The 25,275-nt window shown below is 41.3% G+C and overlaps 1 protein-coding gene across 1 annotated transcript in view; it reads left to right on the top strand.

Moving 5' to 3' along the window:
• LOC136864678 (sodium- and chloride-dependent GABA transporter ine) overlaps positions 1–25,275 on the top strand; it is a 584,214-nt gene that overhangs the window by 19,791 nt on the left and 539,148 nt on the right. Inside the window, exon 2 of the mRNA XM_067141988.2 lies at positions 11,948–12,528. Coding sequence (XP_066998089.2) covers positions 11,951–12,528 — 578 coding nt within the window. The 5' untranslated portion in view covers positions 11,948–11,950. The remainder of the gene's footprint in view (positions 1–11,947; positions 12,529–25,275) is intronic.

The following is a 25,275-nucleotide window of genomic DNA, read 5'->3' as shown; positions in this document are numbered from 1 at the left end:
CTAATGATCTTTGATGATGTCGCAACAGAACAGCAAAACGTTATTCGTGCATTCTTTAGTATGGGTCGACATAAATATGTTGATTGCATCTATTTGTGCCAAACCTATTCTCGTGTGCCCAAGCAGTTGATACGCGACAACGCAAATGTTATTGTGCTTTTTCGGCAAGATGAGCGCAACATGCGACATGTGTATAACGATCATGTTAACACTGATATGACATTCGATGACTTTAAACGTATGTGTGCTAAATGTTGGTCATTACACCGTTACAGCTTTTTAGTTATTGATAAAGAAAGTGATGTACAGCATGGACGATATCGCATGGGTTTCGATCATTTTATATGCATTAACACAGAATTACAGTAACTACTTGATTAAAAACCACCATCATGTTAACATCTAGCAAGGAGATCACAAAACATATCATCCAAGCTCGAAACAATATTCGACGGAAATTTAAAGAGCTTAAACGTATTCAAGCAGACACGGATTTATTTTTAAAAACACAACTAAGTACACCACTCAAAGAAATTTTTAATTCTACTTCATTACCGCAGTCTACTTCAAGTTTTGCTTCTATGCAAACATCATATCATAAAGAGAAGCATGAAGAAGAAAAGCATGAAGAAGATACGGAAGAGAAGAAACAGGATGTAGATCAAGAAGAGGAAGATAAGGAAGAAGAAGAAGAAGAACTTAATGATACATCACCATCTAAGCGTGTTGAGTTTTTAACTACAGATGTTATTGCAGAAACACCTACTACATCGACGCAAAATCTACCATCTTTGTCTGAGGTTATGATTACACCAGAGTATCGCAATCAGTTTAGAACTTTTATTCAAGATACCTACGGATCTCTCTTTGCACCTTATATAGAAAAACTTTTTACAGGACAAACTGACACTACCTATGGTATTCGCTACGAAGATGACTGTTTCCGGATAGGAAATTCAAATGTTAAGATTAATAGCAACAAACTCATTGTAAAAGGTGTTACCTATAAACCTACGAAAGGACTCTTAGAACTTCTTTTCTCACGAATACCTGACAAGGATATAATTTTACAAGATGATCTTAAAAAGTATAAAGCAATACTTTTTGCTACTGATGCAACACGACGTAATTACAAGAGAACAGAAGCTGTAAATGCGAATAAGAGTTACAAGTATCGTGAGTTTATTTCTAAGCTGTTTCCGACTGCACGTAGTCTAGACGTTATCTACAAGCCTTTGTTGCCGTATGTGGATGTAAGATACTGGAATGACCCAAACTTACTCGTTGAACGATTACAACTTTTAAGAGCATCGCAAGAGGCTGGTCACACTGGTCACGGATCAGAAATTCTAGAAATAGAAAGAGAACTACGTTATGCCGGTATTATTTTGTAATGGCTCGTCAAGAGAAGATCTCACCTGTAAAGGTAAACATCGCGCATGAGTTACATAAACCAGCACGTCGCACCTACTGTCGCAGACGCGTTATTACACGAGGAAAAGATGATCTCTGGCAAGCAGACTTAGTAGAAATGATTCCATATGCTTCTAGTAATAAGGGCTATAAGTATCTACTTACTGTTATCGATGTGTACTCAAAGTTTGCTTTTGCACAACCCGTGCGTTCTAAAACAGCAGCTCAAGTTAAAGAAGCATTTAAACATATTGTTGAAGAATCGAAACGCTGCCCAAGGCTTCTTCAAACTGATCAAGGTAAAGAGTTTTACAACAAGGATTTTTCTTCTTACCTCAAGTTACTTGGCATTCAACACTACTCTACGTTCAGCAATCTCAAGGCGAGTGTTGTAGAACGCTTTAATCGTACACTCAAAACAATGATGTGGCGAGAATTTACAGCGCAAGGTTCATATCGTTGGATTGATCTGCTACCTAGACTTTTATCTACCTACAACGATACACCTCATCGCACTATCGGAACAAAGCCACGTCTTGTTACAAAGAATACACCTCGTCTAGATGCTATTCATCTTGTAATCAAAACAGCTGATCCACGTCGCCATCGCTTTAAAGAAGGTGATTTCGTTCGCATCAGCAAACACAAGTCTATCTTTGCGAAAGGATACACACCTAACTGGAGCACTGAAATTTTTCAAATCAGAAGTGTTAAGCTTACTAATCCAGTTACGTATTTACTCCGCGATCTCAGAGGACAGCCTATTGAAGGAGGATTCTACATCGAAGAACTGCAGAAAACAAAATATCCTGATCACTATTTAGTTGAACGTGTTATTCGACGTCGTGGTAATAAACTGTATGTTAAATGGCTTGGTTTTAATAACAGCTTTAATTCATGGATTAATAAAGAGGATGTACTTTAAATCGTATGTGTGTGTTTTCTTTTAATCCTCTACGTTTCCTTTCTTCTAAGTCACTAGGACATGCTGTAGGATTAAACAACACCTGTAATATGTTTTGACAATTCATATTTATTTTAGACTATATACATACATTTTTATCCTTTGTTTATGTTACGGTCTTTGACACTCAGTTTTCGTTTTATTGCACCAACAACGACAAGTGCTGCTATATTCTTCTGAGCAGCTAAAGCACTAGGTAATAACACATACACACACAGCATAACTTTACGAAGCAGATTTTAACAGCTACACTCTATGCAGGCAGCATGTAACTACGTATCAGGCGAATGTGTTCTAGGGCTGCAGGGGAGATGAAGCACGAAGAAAAGAAGATCAATCACTCTATTGATGAGTCCACGCCCAACATGCTTCCTCATCTTTCTCCCAGCACGTTTCTTCACCTTTTCCTTGTTTACTCTCTCCACAGCCATGATAAGTGTTTATAAGCGAAGACAACTCGTTAGTTTTAGGTCCGTGATACAGTTTAATTAGTTGACATGTACGGCACTGTCTCACAGAAGGTCTTCTAGCTAAACTCACGTGTTCATGATGTAAACTACACGTTTGAAGCTCTGACAAAACAGGATCTTGAGTCCACTCACGAGGCACCTTTTCCCAAATCTTCTTTACAGCATTCGCAGCTACATTAACCAAAAATGCCTTTGGTAATGCATTTAACTCTTCAGTAAAAGTGTTTAGTTTCTTTTTGCATGCATAAAACTTTACGATCGCCTTTTCAACTGCGTTACACTTAGTATCTGTTAGAAATGACATGATGTCTTTACTCTACAAATGTTTCTTTTACACTAAGGTTATTTCGACACTGCACTTTACATATGTTGTTCACTTCCCGGCATGCACTGCGACATAACCAATCAAAGAGCATACCTACATGTTGTAAAGACTGTTTACTTGTTTCTCTGCTATGCTCTTTCGGAAGAGTTTTAAATGATGGGCACCCCAATTCATGCATGTCGATAACTTCACACGATGATGGTAGAAAATCACGCAACCATTCTTTCTTTTCACAACCCTTTAAAAGAACAAGATCTGCTCTTGACAAATGTGCATTCATCATTAAAGGTAGAAAACGATAAGGTATTCCTTTTTCTTCCCACTTCAAACCTAAATTGTTTTCAATCCACTGAGTCTGCTTTTTATCTTCATCTGTTTGCAAACAGTAAGGGAACGGTGGACTAAATACTAAACTAACAAGTTTTGGAGCCCACAACACACTGCAATCTAACACAGCCACCTCTTTAAACACAAATTTGTTTCCATTTACTTTAAAGCCTTGCACATCAACTATTAATGTTTTCGTCATGTTTGCACTCTACACTCTATCACTGTTTCTCGAAGACTAAACCTTTTAGTCAACGAACGGGTTTAAACATGCACAATGACGTCATCACAACAGCACGTGCTTACTCTAGCTTTCCCCGATGCGTGATTAAACTTGTTCGAATTAACCGCCATCACATAGAGTGCAGCAGCGAGGTAAGCGATGTAAGATGGCGGTAGCTAAAGATGGCAGCACGGTGCTCTGTTGATTAAAGATGGCTGCTTGTCAAAAAGATTTTTTCAAATTATCCGCCACCACATAGAGTGCAGCACTGAGGTTTGCGATGCAAGATGGCGGGTGACAGCTTGTCAAAGGTAAGTAGCTAAAGAGGACAGCACTAAGGTTAGCAATGCAAGATGGTGGATGACAGCTGTGACGTAAAATATTACCCGCAAGATAGCACCACGATGCTCTTTTCATTAAAGATGGCAGCTTGTTAAATAGAATTTTTCAAATTAACCGCCTCAAAGGTAAGTAGCTAAAGAGGGCAGCACTGTTCTCTCTGGATTAAAGATGGCTGCTTATCGAAAAGAATTTTTCAAATTAACCGCCTCAAAGGTAAGTAGCTAAAGAGGGCAGCACTGTTCCCTCTGGATTAAAGATGGCTGCTTGTCGAAAATAATTTTTTCAAATTATCCGCCACCACAAAGAGGGCAGCACGGTGCTCTCTTGATTAAAGATGGTGGATGACAGCTGAAGAGCGAGTAGAATTTGTTTCCAAACAAGAGCACGTGGAATTTACCACCACCACATAGAGTGCAGCACTGTTCTCTCTAGATTAAAGATGGTGGATGACAGAAAAGCGCATAGGTTTGTAAAGCACGTAGAATTTGCCGCCACCACATAGAGTGCAGCACTGTTCTCTCTGGATTAAAGATGGCGGATGACAGCTGTCAGAAAAGCACATGGGTTTGTAAAGCACGTGGAATTTGCCGCCACCACATAGAGTGCAGCACTGTTCTCTCTGGATTAAAGATGGCGGATGACAGCTGACGAAATTGCCCCGCATGAGGGCAGCACGGTGCTCTATTGATTAAAGATGGCCGATGACAGCTGTCAAAAAAGCACGTGGCTTTGTTTCCCAACAAGAGCACATAGAATTTTTCAAATTGCCGCCACCACATTTCAAAGGTATCTAGCTAAAGAGTGCAGCACTGTGCTCTGTTGATTAAAGATGGCAGATGACAGCTGTCAAAAAAAAAGCACATGAGTTTGTTTCCAAACAAGAGCACGTGGAATTTTTCAATTTGCCGCCACCACATAGAGGGCAGCACGGCGCTCTCTTGATTAAAGATGGCTGCTGTCACGTGGAATTGCCTGCCACCACAGGTATCTAGCTAAAGAGGGCAGCACGGTGCACAAAGATGGCTGCTGTCAAAAAAGCATTTTTTCAAATTATCCGCCACCACATTTCAAAGGTAAGTAGCTAAAGAGGGCAGCACTGTGCTCTCTGGATTAAAGATGGCGGATGACAGCTGTCAAAAAACACGTGGCTTTGTTTATCTCGCGCTAGTGAGGTTAAGTTGGTAGCACTAAGGTTTAGACCCGTCAAGATGGTAGCACTGCCGATGACAGGTGACGAATTTTGCAGCTACTGCGATATAGAGGGCAGCACAGTGCTTTGTGGTTTAAAGATGGCGGATGACAGCTGTCAAAAAAGCACGTGGCTGTCAAAAAGCACGTGGCTTTGTTTACCTCACGCTAGTGAGGTTAAGTTGGTACCACTAAGGTTTAGGTCCGTCAAGATGGCAGTACTGAGGTTAGCGATGCGTTGTTTTCTGTCAAAAAGCACGTGGCTTTGTTTACAAATCTGTCAAAAAGCACGTGGCTGTCAAAAAACACGTGGCTTTGTTTACCTCATGCTAGTTAGGTTAAGTTGGCACTACTGAGGTTTAGGCCCGTCAAGATGGCAGTACTGAGGTTAGCGATTCGTTGTTGTCGATGACAGCTGTCAAAAAGCACGTGGCTTTGTTTACAAATCTGTCAAAAAGCACGTGGCTGTCAAAAAGCACGTGGCTTTGTTTACCTCATGCTAGTGAGGTTAAGTTGGCACTACTGAGGTTTAGGCCCGTCAAGATGGCAGTACTGAGGTTTGCGATGCGTTGTTGTCTGTCAAAAAGCACGTGGCTGTCAAAAAACACGTGGGTTTGTTTACCTCTCGCTAGTTAGGTTAAGTTGGCACTAGTGAGGTTTAGGCCCGTCAAGATGGCAGCAGTGAGGTTAGCGATGCGTTGTTGTCGATGACAGCTGTCAAAAAGCACGTGGCTTTGTTTACAAATTCAAATCTCGCGCCAAAATTCAAATTTCCCGCCAAAATTCAAATTTCCCGCGGGCGGCGGCGGCGGAGGAGGCGGCGGGGGGAGGAGGAGGCGCCCGAACTCTCCCATTATACTACTCTCATCACGACGTGCAGGTCGCCTACGGGAGTCAAATAGAAAGACCTGCACCTGGCGAGCCGAACCCGTCCTGGGATATCCCGGCACTAAAAGCCGTACGACATTTCATTTTCATAGGATTTTCCAAAAACAAATATAAGTGTTTATTTATTTTTTAAAGGTGATCCCAAATAAAAATTTTCAGTTCTGTAATATCTCCAGTTTCTGAGATATATGTATCCTAATTAAAGGCATTCAACCATTATTCACCCTTTTACACCCCTCCTATTGGGATTTAAAGAAAACAAAAAAATACGTGTTCCTTTGTTTTTAAAGGAGATACTAAATACAAATTTTTACATCTGTAAACTTTTAAAACTTTAAGATGTAGACACTCTCATTTTAAAAATTCACCCCCCCCCCCCCTTTTAACACCCCCCCCCCCCATTATTTGGATTTTCCAAAAAAGAAAAAATACCTGTTTCTTTATTTTTAAAGTAGATCCCAAATACTAATTTTCAGGTCTGTAATATCTTCAGGTTCTGAAATATAAGTAGCCTCATTAAAGGCATTCAATCCGTTTTTCACCCTTTTCCACCCTTCCCACTGGGATTTTCCGAAAACAAAAAGTACATGTTTCTTTATTTTTAAAGGAGATTCTAAATACCAATTTTTACATCTATAAACTTTAAAAGTTTTGGGATATAGATACACTCATTTTAAAAATTCACCACCCTTTTCACCCTCCCATTAATTGGATTTTCCAAAAACAAAAAAAACAAGTGTTTTTTATTTTTAAAAGAGATCAAAAGTACCAATTTTCAGGTCTGTACTATCTTCAGTTTCTGAGATATAAGTACCGGTATCCTGATTAAAGGCATTCAACCCCTTTTTCACCCCTCCTATTGGGATTTTCTGAAAACAAAAAAATACGTGTTTCCTTATTTTTAAAGAAGATTCTAAATACCAATTTTTACATCTGTAAACTTTTAAAGTATTGAGATATAGATACACTCATTTTAACATTTCACCCCCTTTTCACCCCCTTAGGGACGGAATATCCAAAAATCCTCTCTTAGCGAGCACCTACATCTTAATATGAATATATCCCCAAAATTCATTTCTTTATGTCCAGTAGTTTTGGCTCGGCGAAGATTTTTTTTGGCTAGGGGCTTTACGTCGCACCGACACAGATAGGTCTTATGGCGACGATGGGATGGGAAAGGCCTAGGAGTTGGAAGGAAGCGGCCGTGGCCTTAATTAAGGTACAGCCCCAGCATTTGCCTGGTGTGAAAATGGGAAACCACGGAAAACCATCTTCAGGGCTGCCGATAGTGGGATTCGAACCTACTATCTCCCGGATGCAAGCTCACAGCCGCGCGCCTCTACGCGCACGGCCAACTCGCCCGGTCGGCGAAGATTAATCAGTCAGTCAGTCAGTCAGTCAGGGCAAGTTATTTTATATATAGAGATTTATTGACTACATTCATAGAACAACTTTTAAAGACGGCACAGTTCTTTACGTTAAACTCAATTGTTTTATCTTGCAAATGCTTGATTTCATAACAGCGTACTGTAGGCTATATTTGATCCATTGGGGGTGAATTTTTGAAAACCCATATGTGCTATTTAAATATTTCAAGTTAGTTTTTATTTAGGGTGTGGTGGGGGTTGAACCCCTCTAACCCCTGAGTACGGCCTTGGTGAATATTACTTAACCTATAATATTAGAGTGTTTGTTGAAGTTGTGTCCGTCTGCAGTCCCACGTGTCTGATAAATTTGCATTCACCCGCAACAACTCTACTAGTATAGTTCTCCCAGTTTCTGGCGTTTTATTTTCTTTAAATTCTTCTGCAGTACCCGAAATATCCCTGTAGACAGTATATTTAGAATTTTCTGTGGATAAGAGTATTACATTATCCGATTACATTATCCTATTGCTGTGATGAATCATACCTCTGTACTGAGATTTTTCCTTATGCTCATTACGTTAAACTGATCTTAACACAAGCGAGTAGTAGGCGCTCTGTGTGTTCTAAAGCAATGAGTGCTGAATCAGAATTTCTCCACGACTTTGGCGGGAAATTTGAATTTCTGCTGAGTCAGCATTTTTTTGGCGTAGGCAAGATCGAGGACCTGGGGGTTATTGACCGCTAGGTGAGGTTAGGACGTCAGTTTTTCTCGACCATCTCGACTCCGTTCATTTGAATATTCAGTTCACTATGGAAATCGAAGTACAGGGGAAACTACCGTTCCTGGATGGATGTACTGGTAAAACGAAACACCAATAGGACTCTGAGCCACGCGGTACAACAGGAAAGTTGCACACACACACGCGCGCGCGCTCTCTGCACGCCTCTTCTCACCACCAGCCATCACAAAAGCAGACTGTTCTAAAATCACGGATTAATAGGTCGATAGCGATATCGGACGCAGAACACCTTGGAGAAGAGAGAACCCTCAAGAGAAATGGCTACTCGTTCAACAACATCCGACGATTTTTTAGAAAATTAGAAGAAAGCATAGGAAAGGCCGCCGTACAAGAGAACAAAGGAGAGGAGGCACTGGCCCGTCCAAAAACAGCAATACTTCTTTACATTAGAAACACTACTTCCTTCACTATCACTTCCAATCCTCTCTGCTGTCTCTTTCTCTTCGAGCGAGTTGGCCGTGCGGTTAGGGGCGCGCAGTTGTGAGCTTGCATTTGGGAGATAGTGGGTTCGAACCCCACTCTCGGTAGCCCTGAAGATGGTTTTCCGCGCTTTCCAATTTTCGCACCAGACAAATGCTGGGGTTGTACCTTAATTAAAGTCACGACCGCCTCCTTCCCTTTCCTAGTCCTTTCTTATCCCATCGTCGCCATAAGACCCATGTGTGTTGGTGCGACGTAAAGCAATTTTTTAAAACAATAAACAATCTCTTCTTAGAATTAACAGCATGTCGGAGGCGATGTCGATTGTGCTGACCACCACGCAGGGGTTGGCTCCTCTATGGAACTTGTGAGGTTAGGTTATGACCTTGGTGACGTCAGAGGTCATTGACCTTGCTGACGCCACACCAATCAAAAATGCTGACTCGGGGCAAAATTCAAATTGCGCGCCTTGGCTGAGATCCGCTGTTGCGGAAATTAGGCTACTTATGCACGAAACACTAGATTTTGCATGGAGGTCTGTAGCGAAAGGTGTGATCAGGATGATTTCTCCTGCTGGACCAGGGCAGAAATTTATTTAACTTGTGTTAAGCCTACAAAAGTTAATCACTTAAAAATTACATAGGCTACCAGTAATTTAATTCATTATGTATCTCAATACGATAGTTTTACTGTCGTGCTCAATATAGGTTATATTTCTTATTGCCGTTTTGTAATTGTGATCGTCACGACTTTTTAAGGTTATGAATGTTTGTTTTTCACATGTAAAATGCTGTCCGGCACCATTGCTAACTGGTTAACGTGCTGGCCTTTGGTCACAGGTGTCCCGGGTTCGATTCCCGGCAGGGTCGGGAATTTTACCTATAAATGGTTACTTTCGCTGACACGGGGGCTGGATGTATGTGTCGTCTTAATCAACATTTCATCCTTATCATGACGGGCAGGTCGCCTACGGGCGTCAGATCAAAAGACTTGCATCTGGCGAGCCGAACTTGTCCACGGACACTCCTGGCACTAAGAGCCATACTCCATTTCATTTTTACATGTAAAATGCACTGCATGATATACAGTATCCGTCTTACTAATAAAAAGTCCTTATACAGTTGTTTAACTCTTGTTTAGTTAAACAGTGAATAAACCCTGTATAAGCGTTTTACATTTTTCTTACTAATAAACGAGGTATACGCATTGTATTACTATACAGCACGTATACACTCGTTTCAAGGCGTAGGAATCTCTTCCTGCAGTTCACTGACGTATTTCGCACGTTCACCGCCTTTATGATCACTTCTGCTGGTTATCTACGAGCAAAACTTTCCGGAATGTCGCACAGTAGCACGGCATATCGAAAAGGCAGTTGCAACACTAAGTGAGACAGCTGGAAATTGGCTTATACTGATATCAACATTTCTTCAGCTTGCTTGTGTAATGAACGCCAAAAAAAGAAATGGAATGGCTTAAGAAAAGATCAATAGCTCCTAACTGGGATAGTACGGAAAACGCAAGCAATTGTAATTGAATTGGCGAGTTGAAAAGTGTACCGTACACATTCCAAAATCCTTACTTTTCAGGAGAAAGGAAAACCTATTTTGTAGCTAAACGAAAGGTTTGATCAAAAAAGTCTCTATTAGGCATTTATACGTTATATTTCTGCGTATTCAACTACAAAGTATGGAAATCATATTACGTATGGTTTTTCAAGTTATGCCATTTTTTATCTCGAGGAATATGTCCCATTTTATAGGTACTCAAGTTTGAGAAAGATCTTTGTAGGGGCAGATAATGTATAATAAACTCGCAATTTCAAAAGTCTATTAAGCAGTAATACATTATTACACAAACATACGCCCAACCATCATTTCTTTTATAACTTAGTTATTCATTGTCATTCCATGAAACAGCTGGAAATTGACTCATATTGATATCAACATTTCTTTAGCTTGCTTGTGTAATGAACGCCAAAAAAGAAATGGAAAAGCTAAGATCAAAAGCTCCTAACTGGGGTAGTACGGAAAACGTAAGCAATTGTAATTGAATCGGCGAGTTGAACAGGGTAGGCCTACACATTCCAAAATCCTTATTTTTCAGGAGAAAGGAAAAACTGTTTTGTAGCTTAAAAGAAAGGTTTGATCAAAAAAGTCTCTATTAGGCATTTATACGTTATATTTCTGGGTATTCAACTACAAAGTATCGAAATCATATTACGTATGGTTTTCAAGTTATGCCATTTTTTTATCTCGAGGAATATGCCCAATTTTATAGGTACTCAATTTTGAGAAAGATCTTTGTAGGGGCAGATAATGTATAATAAGCTCGCAATATCAAATGTCTATTAAGCAGTAACACATTATTACACAAAAATACGCCCAACCATAATTTATTTTATAGTTATTCATTGCCATTCCGTCTCTTTAAAGTGTTTTACTTTACGAAGATGTCTAGCGTCCATAACCTCTGAATGGTGTATGTCTTCTATGTTTAAAATATCGTGAAGATCAACGTTATCGTCCATTCTTTCAATGTTAAATGGATGAGTCGAATATTTCACCTCGATTATATTACTGTAGACAATAAATACCACGAAAATAAATTGCTCACTCATTTCTTTTTCCGCTACTCGCAGCTATACAACGCTTATACAAGGGTCCTGGTCTGTATAAGCAATACAATGAATAACTATAACAGATGTATACACCGGAGGCTTATATACGGTTTATTAGTAACGAATTTCACATAATCGGTGTATAAACCTTGTATAAAAGTTATACACCGTTTATTAGTAAGACGGTATGTATATAATTATATTCTTGGTACTTGGCTAGGAGTATCCTCATTATCTTAAATAATAATGCCGAGCGAGTTGGCCGTGCAGTTAGGTTCATGTAGCTGTGAACTTATATTCGGGAAATGGTGAGTTCGAAACCCACCGGCGGTAGCCTTGGAGATGGTTTCCCGCAGGTTTCCACTTCCATAACAGGCAAGTGCTGCAGTTCTGCCTTAATTAAGGACACACCCGCTATCCTTCCAATCCTAGCCCTTTCCCATCCTTGCGTCGCCGAACACATTCGAGGTGTTAGTGCGACGTTAAACCACTAGCAGAAAACTTACATAAATAATGGTCTACAATGATCTAATACGTTACATCTTGGTAAGCAATCAGGTAATAATTTTACAAATTGTATTTTTTTTTTTCTTGTTTTAGATAATGGACATTGTGACCGAAGAGAAGTGTGCAATTGCTCCGAAGATCAGTGTGACAACCGCTTCCCTTACAAGCATGACTAGCCCGGACAACAGCCGTCCTAAGTTGTCGCTTATGATGACTAAGAACGTGGAGTGCGATGAGAAGGCTGCAGAGCGAAATGAAGAAAACCGTCGCCTGTTGGGGGTGAGCCCCAGGAAGCTGGTGATCGTGCCAGCCTCCAATGGGGTCAACACAAAACGGTTCTCAGCTGCCAGCGAGAATGGCAGTGCAGGCTCGGACACCGTGACAGTATCAGTTCACCGCGGTGGCCGCTCTGCTCCCATTGGAGGAGGCTTCGACTTACTGGGCTGTAACAGTCGCGCGATGGCCAGTCTTCACTCCCTAAAACTGGACGAGGCAGGATCCCAACTACATACTCCTCAGCCTAACTTCTGGAGAAACTCCTTCACGTACTCTGACGCTGCCAGCCATGTGTCTATGCGTTCCCTCGCTTCCATCGGAATGGGCTCCACGGATGGGAGGAAGGTGACCATCCGTCGTGTTCCCACTTCGCCCGGTGACTTGCTCAACATTGCTACGTGAGTATCGCCATCAGCGTATTTGGCATGTTTAGGATAGATCACATGGACAGAACTAACCGCTGTTGTGCGGTCGTTCTGTAGTGTTCAGTACTCGACGGCACTTAATATGCATCGTTACCCCTCAAGGCCCTACGGATTATTTGAAATTACATGATCTAATGCATTTTTTACCGTGAGAGCTTTATCAGAATGCATTATATAATTTCGTGTGGCTATTGCTAGCTTGGAACAGTCCTTGTAGGGCAGGATCTTCGTCAAATGTGGGCGGCTCTGCTGTGTATAGGAAACTGCGTGGTAATGTGGTGGAGGATAGTATTGTATGTAGTGTAAGAGATGAAAGAATGTTGAGGTCAGCACAACCAACCAGGGCCCAAGCCAAGGGAATTTACCATTTAAGATTAAGAAACCTCGACCTGGTCAGGAATCGAATCGGGACCCTGAGGACTGAAGGCCAAAACGCTGACCATTCGGATATCAGAATGCGTTAGTGAGGACTTTTGAGGTACCTACTCCATTCGGCCGTAGGGTAAAACTGCGAGGTGGAGGAAAGTTAGATTACTATCCTAATTTTATATTATAATATTATGAAGATTTCTGTTGAGTTGGTATCCTTCGTTTTTTCACTGCGCTGAGTCGGGAAGGGTAGATGAACACGCTTATAGACGGACGCCTGCCCACATGTTAAATTAATGAATAGAGCAAACGAATTATTTTGTTGTAAGCTGCTGAATATAATACCAACGCAGGCTGATTTTCAGCGAAACTGGGATGGAAATCGGGTGAGAACTGGGAAGGTAGCGACAATGGCCTTCATTAAGGTACAATGTCGGCATTTGCTTGGAGTGAAAACTAGAAATTGGACTATCGACGGTGGGTTGCGGATGTAAGCTTACAGCTACGCATTGGTCGGTACAGAGTCTGTTTTACAAGATAAGCAAATCCGAGCCATTATGTCGGCATGTCTAATCCTTTTATTATTTTCAAGGATATTTATTTACCCTAAAACAATTATTATCTTCAAATTAAGACAGAAATAATAATAGAATTCAATGGATACGATTTGTTCACATAACCCGTACTAAATACAGCATACTACTAATAAATCACCCAAACCGCATAACACCTCATTAAATCATCAACTGGTTTTACGAAGTTCAAATTAATGGATCTTCCCGATTAACCGCAGTCTCGCTCTGACAGATGTTTAGATCGATGAAGGAAATTAGTTAACATTAATACGAAAGTATGGAATAAAATATGTTCGAGGAGAAACGAGTAAGGGAGACGTTGTGTCTCTATGAAGAATGCCCTACATATCATTTAATTTTAATTCAGAATGGTGGACGCCGCATAACGCCGATTCCCTCCCCAGAAAGAGTTCAGCCATTTTCCCTCCCAATTTGACGTTATTTATCTTTCACTGTAGTCTAATTTCCTCCATGGCAAATAATCCTTAACCAGGTACACAAGCTTTTGGACTGCCAAGAGTGTACAGCAGGGATGACCAAGTTGGATTCACGACCTTGAATCTATGACGTGAAGTGACCATCACGTACCGTGTTGAGCACCTATCTATATTCGTTGTGTGTTCTATGTCAACAATACATACATTTCGTTAAATATCGTCCGGATGGTTTTTACATCCTATTATGAAACTACAGTGCCAAAGCTTGACTGTGCTATGATTCAAATTGACTATTTAGTACGTCCCGACGCTGAGGCAGTGTGTGGTGTTGACATTAAAACACACAACGAAATACAGATGGGTACTCCACGCGCTACGTTACGGTCACTCACGGTCATAGTTTCAAGGTCGTGAATACAACCTGGTCATCCTTGGTATAAAGAAATATCCTTGGTTTGTTTAAAAATATGCATTCGTTGTGTATTTCCAAGGAGGATCACATATATCCTAAACTGCTTTTCTTTTAATGCTGTTCCTAATAATTTTCAATTACTTTCATGATCATGACTATGTTGGACGTTTTGTTCTATCATCACTTCATCGTTCGAATTAGTTTATAACAAGTACTTAACGTATTCAATACACACGTCCGCCTCCTAACGCCTCGATATTTTCTGAAGGGAATAATTCCTTGCCCTTTTCACTTATAATCTTTTACTACGTTCTCTATGGACCGCAACCTGTTGTGGATAAGACTTGCGTCTTCAATTTTTTTTGCTAGTTGCTTTACGTCGCACCGACACAGATAGGTCTAATGGCGACGATGGGATAGGAAAGGCCTAGGCGTTGGAAGGAAGCGGCCGTGGCCTTAATTAAGGTAGAGCCCCAGCATTTGCCTGGTGTGAAAATGGGAAACCACGGAAAAACATCTTCAGGGCTGCCGACAGTGGGATTCGAACCCACTATCTCCCGGATGCAAGCTCACTGCCACGTGCCCCTGACCGCACGGCCAACTCGCCCGGTCTTCAGTTCTTTAAGCATTTGTTTTTCCAGTCAACAATACCATGCTTATATGATCCACGGCGAAGATTTTTACGAGTGTGCTCTAGCCAATCTTTTTTTACTAATTAATTTCCCGTGTTTTAATATTGATGACGATATCAGTTGTAAATTATATGAGCAAGAGGCTTACCACGACTTGTTCCGAATTACTCTAGGTATAACAGTTTGAGTCAATTTGGGATCGAACATAAAATCTGCACCAACCATAAATTTAGTTTGATGATTGTCTGAGGTTCCTTTTTTCATTTGATTTTTTTACGATTTTATTTTACGTCACACCAACACAGACAGGTCTTTTGGCGACGAAGCGATAGGAAAATGCTAGGACTGGGAAGGAAGCGACCATGACCTGGTGTGAAAATGGGAAACCACAGTAAACCATTTTCAGAGCTGTCGACAGTTGGGTTCGAATGTACTATCTCCCGAATGCAAACTTACAGCTACGCGACACAAATCGCTCGACGGATTCCTGCTTGGTTAATTCCTGCTCCATCCCATTTATCCTAGATCCGAACCTTGAGAAATAATGATGATGAAATGAAATGGCGTATGGTTTTTAGTGCCGGGAGTGTCCGAAGACATGTTCGGCTTGCCAGGTGCAGGTCTTTTGATTTGACACCCGTAGACGACTTGCGCATCGTGATGAGGATGAAATGATGATGAAGACGACACGTACACCCAGCCCCCGTGCCAGCGAAATTAACCATTGGTGGTTAAAATTCCCGACCATGCCGGGAATCGAACCCGGGACCCCTGTGACTAAAGGTCAGCACGCTAACCATTTAGCCATGGAGCCGGACATAATAATAATAACAACAATAATAATAATAATAATAACAATAATAATAATAATCTTTTTTCGTAGCCATTTCTCAGTTATTAGGAGTCAGCACGTCATATGTATTTGGCCCAGTTTTACGGTGGAATGCCCTTCCTGGCACCAACCGTATGTGGAAGGATGTATTCACTATTCTGTGTCTTTGTGGTGGTTGGTTGGATGTGCATAAATGAAGTGTGCATTAAGAAAAACACACACATTAACCAGACACGGCTAAAATCCCCGACACATCTGTGACTCGAACACGGTGTCCTCTGAAACGAAGGGCGCTGTGCTTACCGTTGAGCCGAGGAGCAGCCGTTCGCCCTTACTACCCAGATGCTTGATATTTCATGTAATGGGCAGTGGTCACTAGTATGGATTTTTTGTGATAACAAAGCCGAGGACATTATTGCATTAAAAAGTCCTGTTTTAAAACCAAACCCCATTGCGCAACAGCCCAGAAGGGCCATGGCCTACCAAGCGACCGTTGCTCATCCCGAAGGCCTGCAGATTACGAAGTGACGTGTGGTCAGCGTGACGAATCATCACGGCCGTTATTCTTAGCTTTCAAGACCGGGGCCGCCATTTCACCGTCAGATAGCACCTCAATTGTAATCACGTAGGCTGAGTGGAGCTAGAACCAGCCCTCAGATCCAGGTAAAAATCCATGACCTGGTCGGGAATCGAACCTGGAGCCTCCGGGTGAGAGGCAGGCACGCCACCCTTACACCGCGGGGCCGGCAAAAATACTGTTTTATTTTTAAAATTTTTTTTTTTGCTAGTTGCTTTACGTCGCACCGACACAGATAGGTCTTATGGCGACGATGGGACAGGAAAGGGCTAGGAGTGGGAAGGAAGCGGCCGTGGCCTTAATTAAGGTACAGCCCCAGCATTTGCCTGGTGTGAAAATGGGAAACCACGGAAAACCATTTTCAGAGCTGCCGACAGTGGGATTCGAACCTACTATCTCCCGAATACTGGATACTGGCCGCACCTAAGCGACTGCAGCTATCGAGCTCGGTAAAATACTGTTTTAGGGGGCCTAAATAAACATTTTAAAAAGGCACTATCACGATGTGTATAAACTTGTATTTACTACTACTACTACTACTACTACTACTACTACTACTACTACTACTACTACTACTACTACTTCTTACTGAGATGCACATGTGGTCTTGGCTCTGTTTTGTGGGTGCCCTTCATGATTGCAGCTCTATGTGAAGGGATGTATTCATTGTTTGTGTGGCCGTTGGTTGTGTGGTTTTTATATGAAGGGGCATGTGTTGGGCAAACACAAACGCTCTGTTCCCGAGTCAGAAGAATTAACCAGACACTGTTAAAATCCACGAATAGGCCAGGAATCGAATTCGGGACTCTCTGAACCGAAGTCCTCGACGATGACTTTGTATTAACTACAAATCTCCGGAACATTGTTAAATAGGGGTTTAACTCTATTTGGAAGTGCCAGTTCGTTATTGTCCATTCTGTGAAGAGAGAATAAAGTTGTACTGAAACAAATTACTCCTCAGCTACACTACAGTTGACTACCGTGTGTATTTCAAAATTTGCTGATGTAAATGTATGCCTCGTTTCAGTCAGAATGTTTGTAAATCGGGAGAATGTCCTCTTAAACGTCACAGAATGTGATCGGGCTATACTCTCTGCCGAACAACGAGATATTTCCAAGTAAAATAAAATAACATGTAAAAAATTAAAGAATAACGTGTTGGGCACTTATTACAAAATAGGCGCTTATAATCACTAAAAAATGCCTTTTATTCGTCAAAATCTTACCTGAAACGGATTTTTAACTTTACTCTGAATATTTAGCAGTTCCAGGAACAAATAGTCATTTTAGGAAATATCCACCATACTGACCTCCAAGTTTTTGAACGGGGTACATTCACCGGTCTACGCCATTGTGACAGTGTACTCCATCCCCAAGTGCGTCATTCCAGGGGTGCATTCGGGCCAGATTTATTTTTTATGGATGACAATGCACGACATTATTATTATTATTATTATTATTATTATTATTATTATTATTATTATTATTATTATTATTATTATTATTTCCAGAATTATATAAAGAGTTTCCTCCAATTAATTGACTATATGATATCCGGAATATAAGCCTACTTGTAATATAAAGAATTATATAATTTTAATGGAGTTTAATTCGTTGTGCTTTCGTGATATGTAATTTAATTAATATAGCGAAGGTTGCGAAGTCTTCCAGGTGCGTGTGTTCGTTGAGGTTTTTGTCACGTCATGCTCTGGTCCACGTGCAACTTTAATTGTATATTATTATTATTATTATTATTATTATTATTATTATTATTATTATTATTATTATTATTATTATCGAATTTTAGATTGTTGTGAAAATATTTTAGGGGCTGTTTAATGAGTTTGCGAATTAATAAATTATGTAATTTTAACGGAGTTTGAAATGCTGTGCTTTACTGAATGCAGGTTGGTTTAATTAAGCAGAGTGAAGAGTGGTGAATCTTTTTTTTTTCTTGCTAGTGGTTTTACGTGGCACCGACACAGATAGGTCTTATGGCGACGATGGGATAGGAAAGGCCTAGGAGTTGGAAGGAAGCGGCCGTGGCCTTAATTAAGGTACAGCCCCAGCATTTGCCTGCTGTGAAAAAGGGAAACCACGGAAAACCATCTTCAGGGCTGCCGACAGTGTGATTCGAACCCGCTTCCTTGCAACTCCTAGGCCTTTCCTATCCCATCGTCGCCATAAGACCTATCTGTGTCGGTGCGACGTAAAGCCACTAGCAAAAAAAAAAAAAAAAAAATCTGGAAAAGGCATACGACAGAGTACCGAGGGAAAAGGTGTTCGCTGTACTGGGGGACTATGGAATTAAGGGTAGATTATTAAAAGCAATCAAAGGCATTTATGTTGACAAATGAGCTACAATGAGAGTTGATGGTAGAATGAGTTCTTGGTTCAAGGTACTTACAGGTGTTAGACAAGGCTGTAATCTTTCACCTTTGTTGTTCATAGTTTACATGGATCATCTGTTGAAAAGTATAAAGTGGCAGGGAGGGATTTAGTTAGTGGAAAATGTAGTAAGCAGTCTGGCCTGTGCTGACGACTTGGTAATGCCAGATTGTGCCGAAAGCCTGCAGTCTAATATCTCGGAACCTGAAAATAGGTGCAATGAGTATGGTATGAAAATTAGACTTTCGAAGACTAAATTAATGCCAGTAGGTAAAAAATCCGAGAGAAATGAATGCCAGATTAGTGATACAAAGCTGAAACAGGTAGATAATTTCAAGTATTTAGGATGTGTGTTCCCCCAGGATGGTAGTATAGTGAGAGAGATTGATTCAAGGTGCAGCAAAGCTAATGCAGTGAGTTCGCAGTTGCGATCAACAGTATTCTGTAAGAAGGAAGTCAGCTCCCAGACGAAACTATCTTTACATCGGTCTGTTTTCAGACCAACTTTGCTTTATGGGAGCGAAAGCTGGGTGGACTCAGGATATCTTAATCATAAGCTAGAAGCAATAGACATGATAGTAGCGAGAATGATTGCTGGTACAAACAGGTGGGAACAATGTCAGGAGGGTAATCGGAATGAGGAGATAAAGGCTAAGTTAGGAATGAACTCGATGGATGAAGCTGTACGTATAAACCGGCTTCAGTGGTGGGGTCATGTGAGGCGAACGGAGGAGGATAGGTTACCTAGGAAAGTAATGGACTCTGTTATGGAGGGTAAGAGGGGTAGAGGGAGACAAAGACGACGAATTGTTAGACTCAGTTTCCAACGATGTAATGATAAGGGATATAGAACTAAATGAGGCTACAGAACTAGTTATAAATAGAGGATTGTGGTGGCGATTCGTAAATTCACAGAGGCTTGCAGACTGAACGCTGAAAGGCATAACATTCCATAATGATTATGTATGTATGTATGATGTAGCCTTCCATGTCTCAAGCAGCCGGGCTGAGTGGCTGGCCTTCTGATCCCAACTTGGCTCAGTCCGGTGGTATTTGAAAGTGCTCAAATACGTCAGCCTCGTGTCGGTAGATTTACTGGCAGGTAAAGGAACTCTTGTGAGAATAAATTCCGGCACATCGGCGTCTCCGAAAACCGTAAAAGTGGTTAGTGGGACGTTAAGCCAATAACATTAGGCTATTATTATTGTTTAAAATAGGTTGTACAGGTGCTAGGCCTCCAAGTATCATCTTTTGGGCCACCAGCTATCCACAGTTTACGAATATCCACGCGTTTCGGAAGTGTATAAAATTAAATATTTCCCTGCCGGCCACTTCTTGTGCGGTTGAGTGTACATGTATTTGATCCCAGTAAGTAACAGGATCTCATCTCGTGAACTGTTTTAACCTTAGAATGTGTATATTGTCGTTGCGCCTAGAAAAGAAATCGCTGTGTGACACATTTCAGCTTAGAACTCTGACCAGAAATGTTCTGTCATCGAAGGTTCAGTATCGATGAACTGTATCAACGAACTTTCGTTCCAAGTGATATATGTGCTGCGGGTCAGTATTTCTGCCCTCGACATTGTCACTAGAACGGTATTTCTAGGCGCAACGAGGATATCATGGTATTTTTTTTTGTTTTCTTAAACGAAAATGCGATTCGTTTAAGAAAATCATTCATCATTATTCTCAGTTCCTTTTCTTCATGTTTCTCCCAATTTTACAATACTGTCCGCGTATAACTATTCTGGCCTGGAGTCAGTCATCAAAGTGCTGTATGAGGTAGATTTATTTATTTATTTATTTATTTATTTATTTATTTATTTATTTATTTATTTATTTATTTATTTATTTTATGGCATTTTAGTGCCGAGAGTGTCAGAGGACATATTCGGCTCGCCTGGTGTGGGTATTTCTACTTGATGTCCATGGGCGACTTACGCGTCTGGACGTGAAATGATGGTGTTGAGTTCAGGAGGGGTGAAACCCGGTGTCGGCACATAGCCTACTCCTGTCGAGTAACACCAAAGGGTCTGCTCAAGGCTTAACGTATCCATCCAACGCGTCGGTCGAATCTCCAAACTAATGATTAGAAATTGCATACCATCACCGCTCTTACCCTGCTGGCCAACATTCTAATGGTGATTTCTTTTTTCCAAGGACGGTACTGGAACCGGTTAAGCGCGGTGTCAGACTTATCAGAGTTGATTCCTTAACGACCACAGCCGCCAAATGGCATGATGTCGATGAAATCAGCTCATGGTTCTATAAGATACATAACTGGTAGGAGTCGAAATGCGCAACGTGTGGTCGGACATCCCTGCTGATCTCTGCGGGAGGCGTAAAGCCTAGCAATTTACTGCTGAAATACATCACGCTCTCTTTTCGCTAGTTCTAGTCTCTTCTGCTAGATTTTCACTATAAATCCAGTTGGTTTTGCCCACTCCCAAATTGCTGCCTGGTAATGTGTGTGTCGAGGGGGTGGGGTGGTGGTTGTAGCTCATAGTAAATCCCTGCAGACAGAGCATATACACTTGTTTGCATGAATGTTGTACTTGGTCAGAAACAATCCATTTTCGTTTTCAGTCGGCTTTCGTTTAGTTTCGTTTTACGAGTTTACCGGAGACAGAATTAATTTATTTTATTTGGCGACTGGCGTTGTTCTCTGAGAAATGTACCTACTGTAAGCTTCACTAAGAGCTCTTGTCTATACTTTTGGGGGCTTTTAGGGTCTCTGCTTACTTGTGGCTCGTCAATTTTGGATTGGCTCCAATGAAATGAAATGGAAATGGCGTATGGCTTTAGGTGCCGGGAGTGTCCGAAGACAAGCTCGGCTCGCCAAATGCAGGTATTTTGATTTGACTCCCGTAGGCGACCTGCGCGTCGTGATGAGGATGAAATGATCATGAAGATGTCGCATATACCCAGCCCCCATGCCAGCGAAATTGACCAATTACGGTTAAACTTCCCGACCCTGCCGGGAATCGAACCCCGGACCACTGTGACCAAAAGCCAGCACGCTAACCATTTAGTCATGGAACCGGACGATTGGCTTCATTGATAACTCTTAATGAGATCGTAATCCACTGCTGAAGGCTTCATCGTCAGTCCGATCTTGTTAGCTGACGTGCTCAGCTCAACCAGTTCCGAATGGTTGATTCTCTTACAGTGCCTCTCTTAAAAATGCATCACTCGTCTCGGTTACGGAACAGTAACATCGCACGCCGATAATTATTCTCATCCATTTCAGGAACTGTTAAAAGCATACGGCATCTGATGATCACGAACGAACTTTTCTGTCAAATGTCACTTGCCAAGTGTTATCAGTTATTTTCAGTCACGTTCAAACATACAAAGCAAAGCTAAGTAAAGTCTACTTAGTACAGGCCATGAAGGACCCTGGAGCTGGAGGAGTGGAAGATGAGGTCTTCCACTATCTATAACCACGTCGTTAAGTGGGACAGTGTGGTTGGCTCTATGCCTGGCCGCTTTACCTCCAGGAATTAGCCTGGTAATTTTTTTTTCTTTTTGTAGGCTGAGTGAACCTCACGGCCACGTGCCTCTTTCAAAGCAAAGTAAGCAAAGTCGACTCCGTACAAGCCATGAATGCCCCTGGAGGGGTGGAAGGTAAAGGCTTCCACTATCCATAACCTCGGCACTTGATGGGATAGAGTGGTTAGCTCTACGCCCGGCCGCCTTTGCCCCCAGGAACTAACCTGGTACTAATTTTGTGTAGGCTGAGTGAACCTCAGGGCCATGTGCACTTCCGGAAGTGGAAATCTCGTTTCTTAAATTTTCGACGTCCTGACTGGGAATGGAACTGTATTCTTCCAGCTGAGTCGAACACGCCTTTACCGTCTCGGCTAGGCAGATTCTCGTTCAAACATACGGCGGTCGAATATGCTCAGAACTTTCCAGACTCGCTAGCATGTTAAAATAAATTCTCCTAAATGTAAAATGTTCCTTTGTGATGTCCTAAGTTCACATTGAATGTTAATATTCCTTCTGTTAACCTGTGTAATTCGCATATCTCTTAAGTCCGCAATGAAATATGGGCAAGGTGCACTCACGTTTCAGACATCATAATTAGTATTTTCATCCCTTCATACATTAGCATTTAATGGTACTTGGAGCTGCTATCATTATGTCATCCTGTCACGCTCTGAACAAGTTTCAATTCTTAAATTCATGTTTCCGGAGAACCTAAAGGGAATTTTAATGAACTAATATTGTCTCATAGTGATGATTGCGTCACTACGTATAAAAAGTGATTGGGGATGTCCTTCACAACTCGGCTAAATTTTTTGTTGCTATTTGCTTTATGTCGCACCGACACAGATAGGTCTTATGGCGACGATGGGACAGTGAAAGCCTAGGAGTGGGAAGGAAGCGGCCGTGGACTTAATTAAGGTACAGCCACAGCATTTGCCTGGTGTGAAAATGGAAAACCACGGAAAACCATATTCAGGGCTGCCGACAGTGGGGTTCGAATCCACTATCTCCCGGATGCAAGTTCACAGCTGCGCGACCCTAAACGCACGGGCAACTCGCCCGGTCAACAAGGATAGAACACCCACAACCTATTTTATGTATTGCCATCATTTACTTGTCGCAGATCCGCTGAACGCACTACAATACGTAAGCCTATACAAGGGATGGTTGCATAAAAATTGCTCAATTGTAGCTCACTTTTGATCGAAGTTCAGAAATGAATTTGGACCGAGCGAGTTGGAAACACAGTATGAGTCACGTATCTGTGAGCTTACATTCGGGAGATAGTGGGTTCGAACCCCACTGTCAGCAGCTCTGAAGACCTATATCAAGTTTAAGGTCGCTTCTTTGCAAGTCCTAGCTCTTTCCTGTCCCAGCGTGGCTATAAGATCCGTCTCTGTCGGCGCGACGTGAAACCAATAACAATTGAAAATAAGACAGAAACGAACTTAATTCGTGTTGTATAACTCTAATCTTAGATCATGTGGACTTACAATCACAGAAAAACGTATGATAGCAGAGTTAAGCAGGAATGAAAACCGTATTTACAACGTCCTCTATGACTACAAGCCGTGAGGATGTGAGAATCGGCAACTGTGTACTTTGGCTGTATGGAACGTAAACACGGTTATAGATCATTGCATGTGAAGAAAACAGTATTGCTCTTATGACAACATGGTTGCCATTTCGAACAGGTCTGCTCAACGGCATCACGGTAAGATGGCTGCACGTACATTTATGAAAATCAGTATTTAAGTTTAAGATAAACGTGGGAAGAAATTAACATGAAAATTGTTTTCATGAACCCAAGGGGACTGGAGGTTTAGAGGGGGGGGGGGGGCTCATTTTGGTATTCACAGTATAATGGGAAAACTGTTGCATATACATCGGACAATCAATATTTAAGTTCAAGATAAATACGCACTGATATAACGACTAAAAAAACATAAGCCTACGCATCGCATAAATAGAAGACATTTCGACAGCAGTGGTAAGCTTCCAGTGATTCACAGAATAACGGATTACGCATTACATGTACCAGAGCGACATAGAAAGAAAATGAAGGAAGGCAACAAAGTATGGCTGTTCCCGTCATTGTGTCTCCTCGCTGCGAATGTATTTATCAAATAGAAAATCTTAAGAAGTTACTTTAATGAAGCACGGGCAGAATTTACCTCCTTTTTTTCTTTCATAATAGAATATAATGTACATTATGATATTCCTTAATCACGAGGAATTATGGGTATCTAAGAGAGGTATGTTCGCTCCTTGTAGGTTCAAAAGAGCAATACTCTTTTCTTGATGTGGAATGATCTATAGATCATGTGTTAATGTTTTGTTTTAAATTGTCGTGTACTTTATTCAGGCGGGTACTGAAATCAAATTGTGCCCCTTCCTTCATATTTTTAAAATTATTAATGACTTAGTAAGACCTGCTTAAACCTCGTAGAGGTAAATACTTCCTATCTATTGTTAAATTACCTCTGCCTGGAAGTTATTTTCGCCGATTTATTTGTCAAATATAACTTATTAAAAATATTTCAGATGCCTAGAAAGCGTTGTGTGTCCGGGTGCAAGTCAAATTATGACAGCACTGTAAAATTAAATGGCTTCGTGTTCACATTTTCCTTCCCTAAATAAGATATAAGAAGGCAGACATGTATTCGTGCCATTCCACGAATGGACTGGCATCCAACTCCATCATCTGCTGTTTGTGGACACCACTTTGAGGAAAAGGACATAATAGCTTACGAAAATTGGAAACAACCTGATGAAACAATCACAAAGCGCAACATTTAGGTTTTCCAAGTTGAGGGAAGAAGCTGGTCCCCATAGGTTCCCAAATTTGCCTTCCTACCTAACCTGCGGTACACCAGCAGAGAGACGAGATCCCGAATAGCGAAGATAAGATATTCGGAGAAGAAAACAACAACAAATACTGGATACTAAACAACAATATTGAATTAGTGATTTTGATGACCATCTGAATCAGTTCTCTTCAAAATT

This window comes from Anabrus simplex, chromosome 2, assembly GCF_040414725.1.
Source record: "Anabrus simplex isolate iqAnaSimp1 chromosome 2, ASM4041472v1, whole genome shotgun sequence".
Taxonomy (NCBI): Eukaryota; Metazoa; Arthropoda; class Insecta; order Orthoptera; family Tettigoniidae; genus Anabrus; species Anabrus simplex.
The sequence above is the reverse complement of the archived record's forward strand: the minus strand, read 5'-3'. Positions and strand labels throughout refer to the sequence as shown.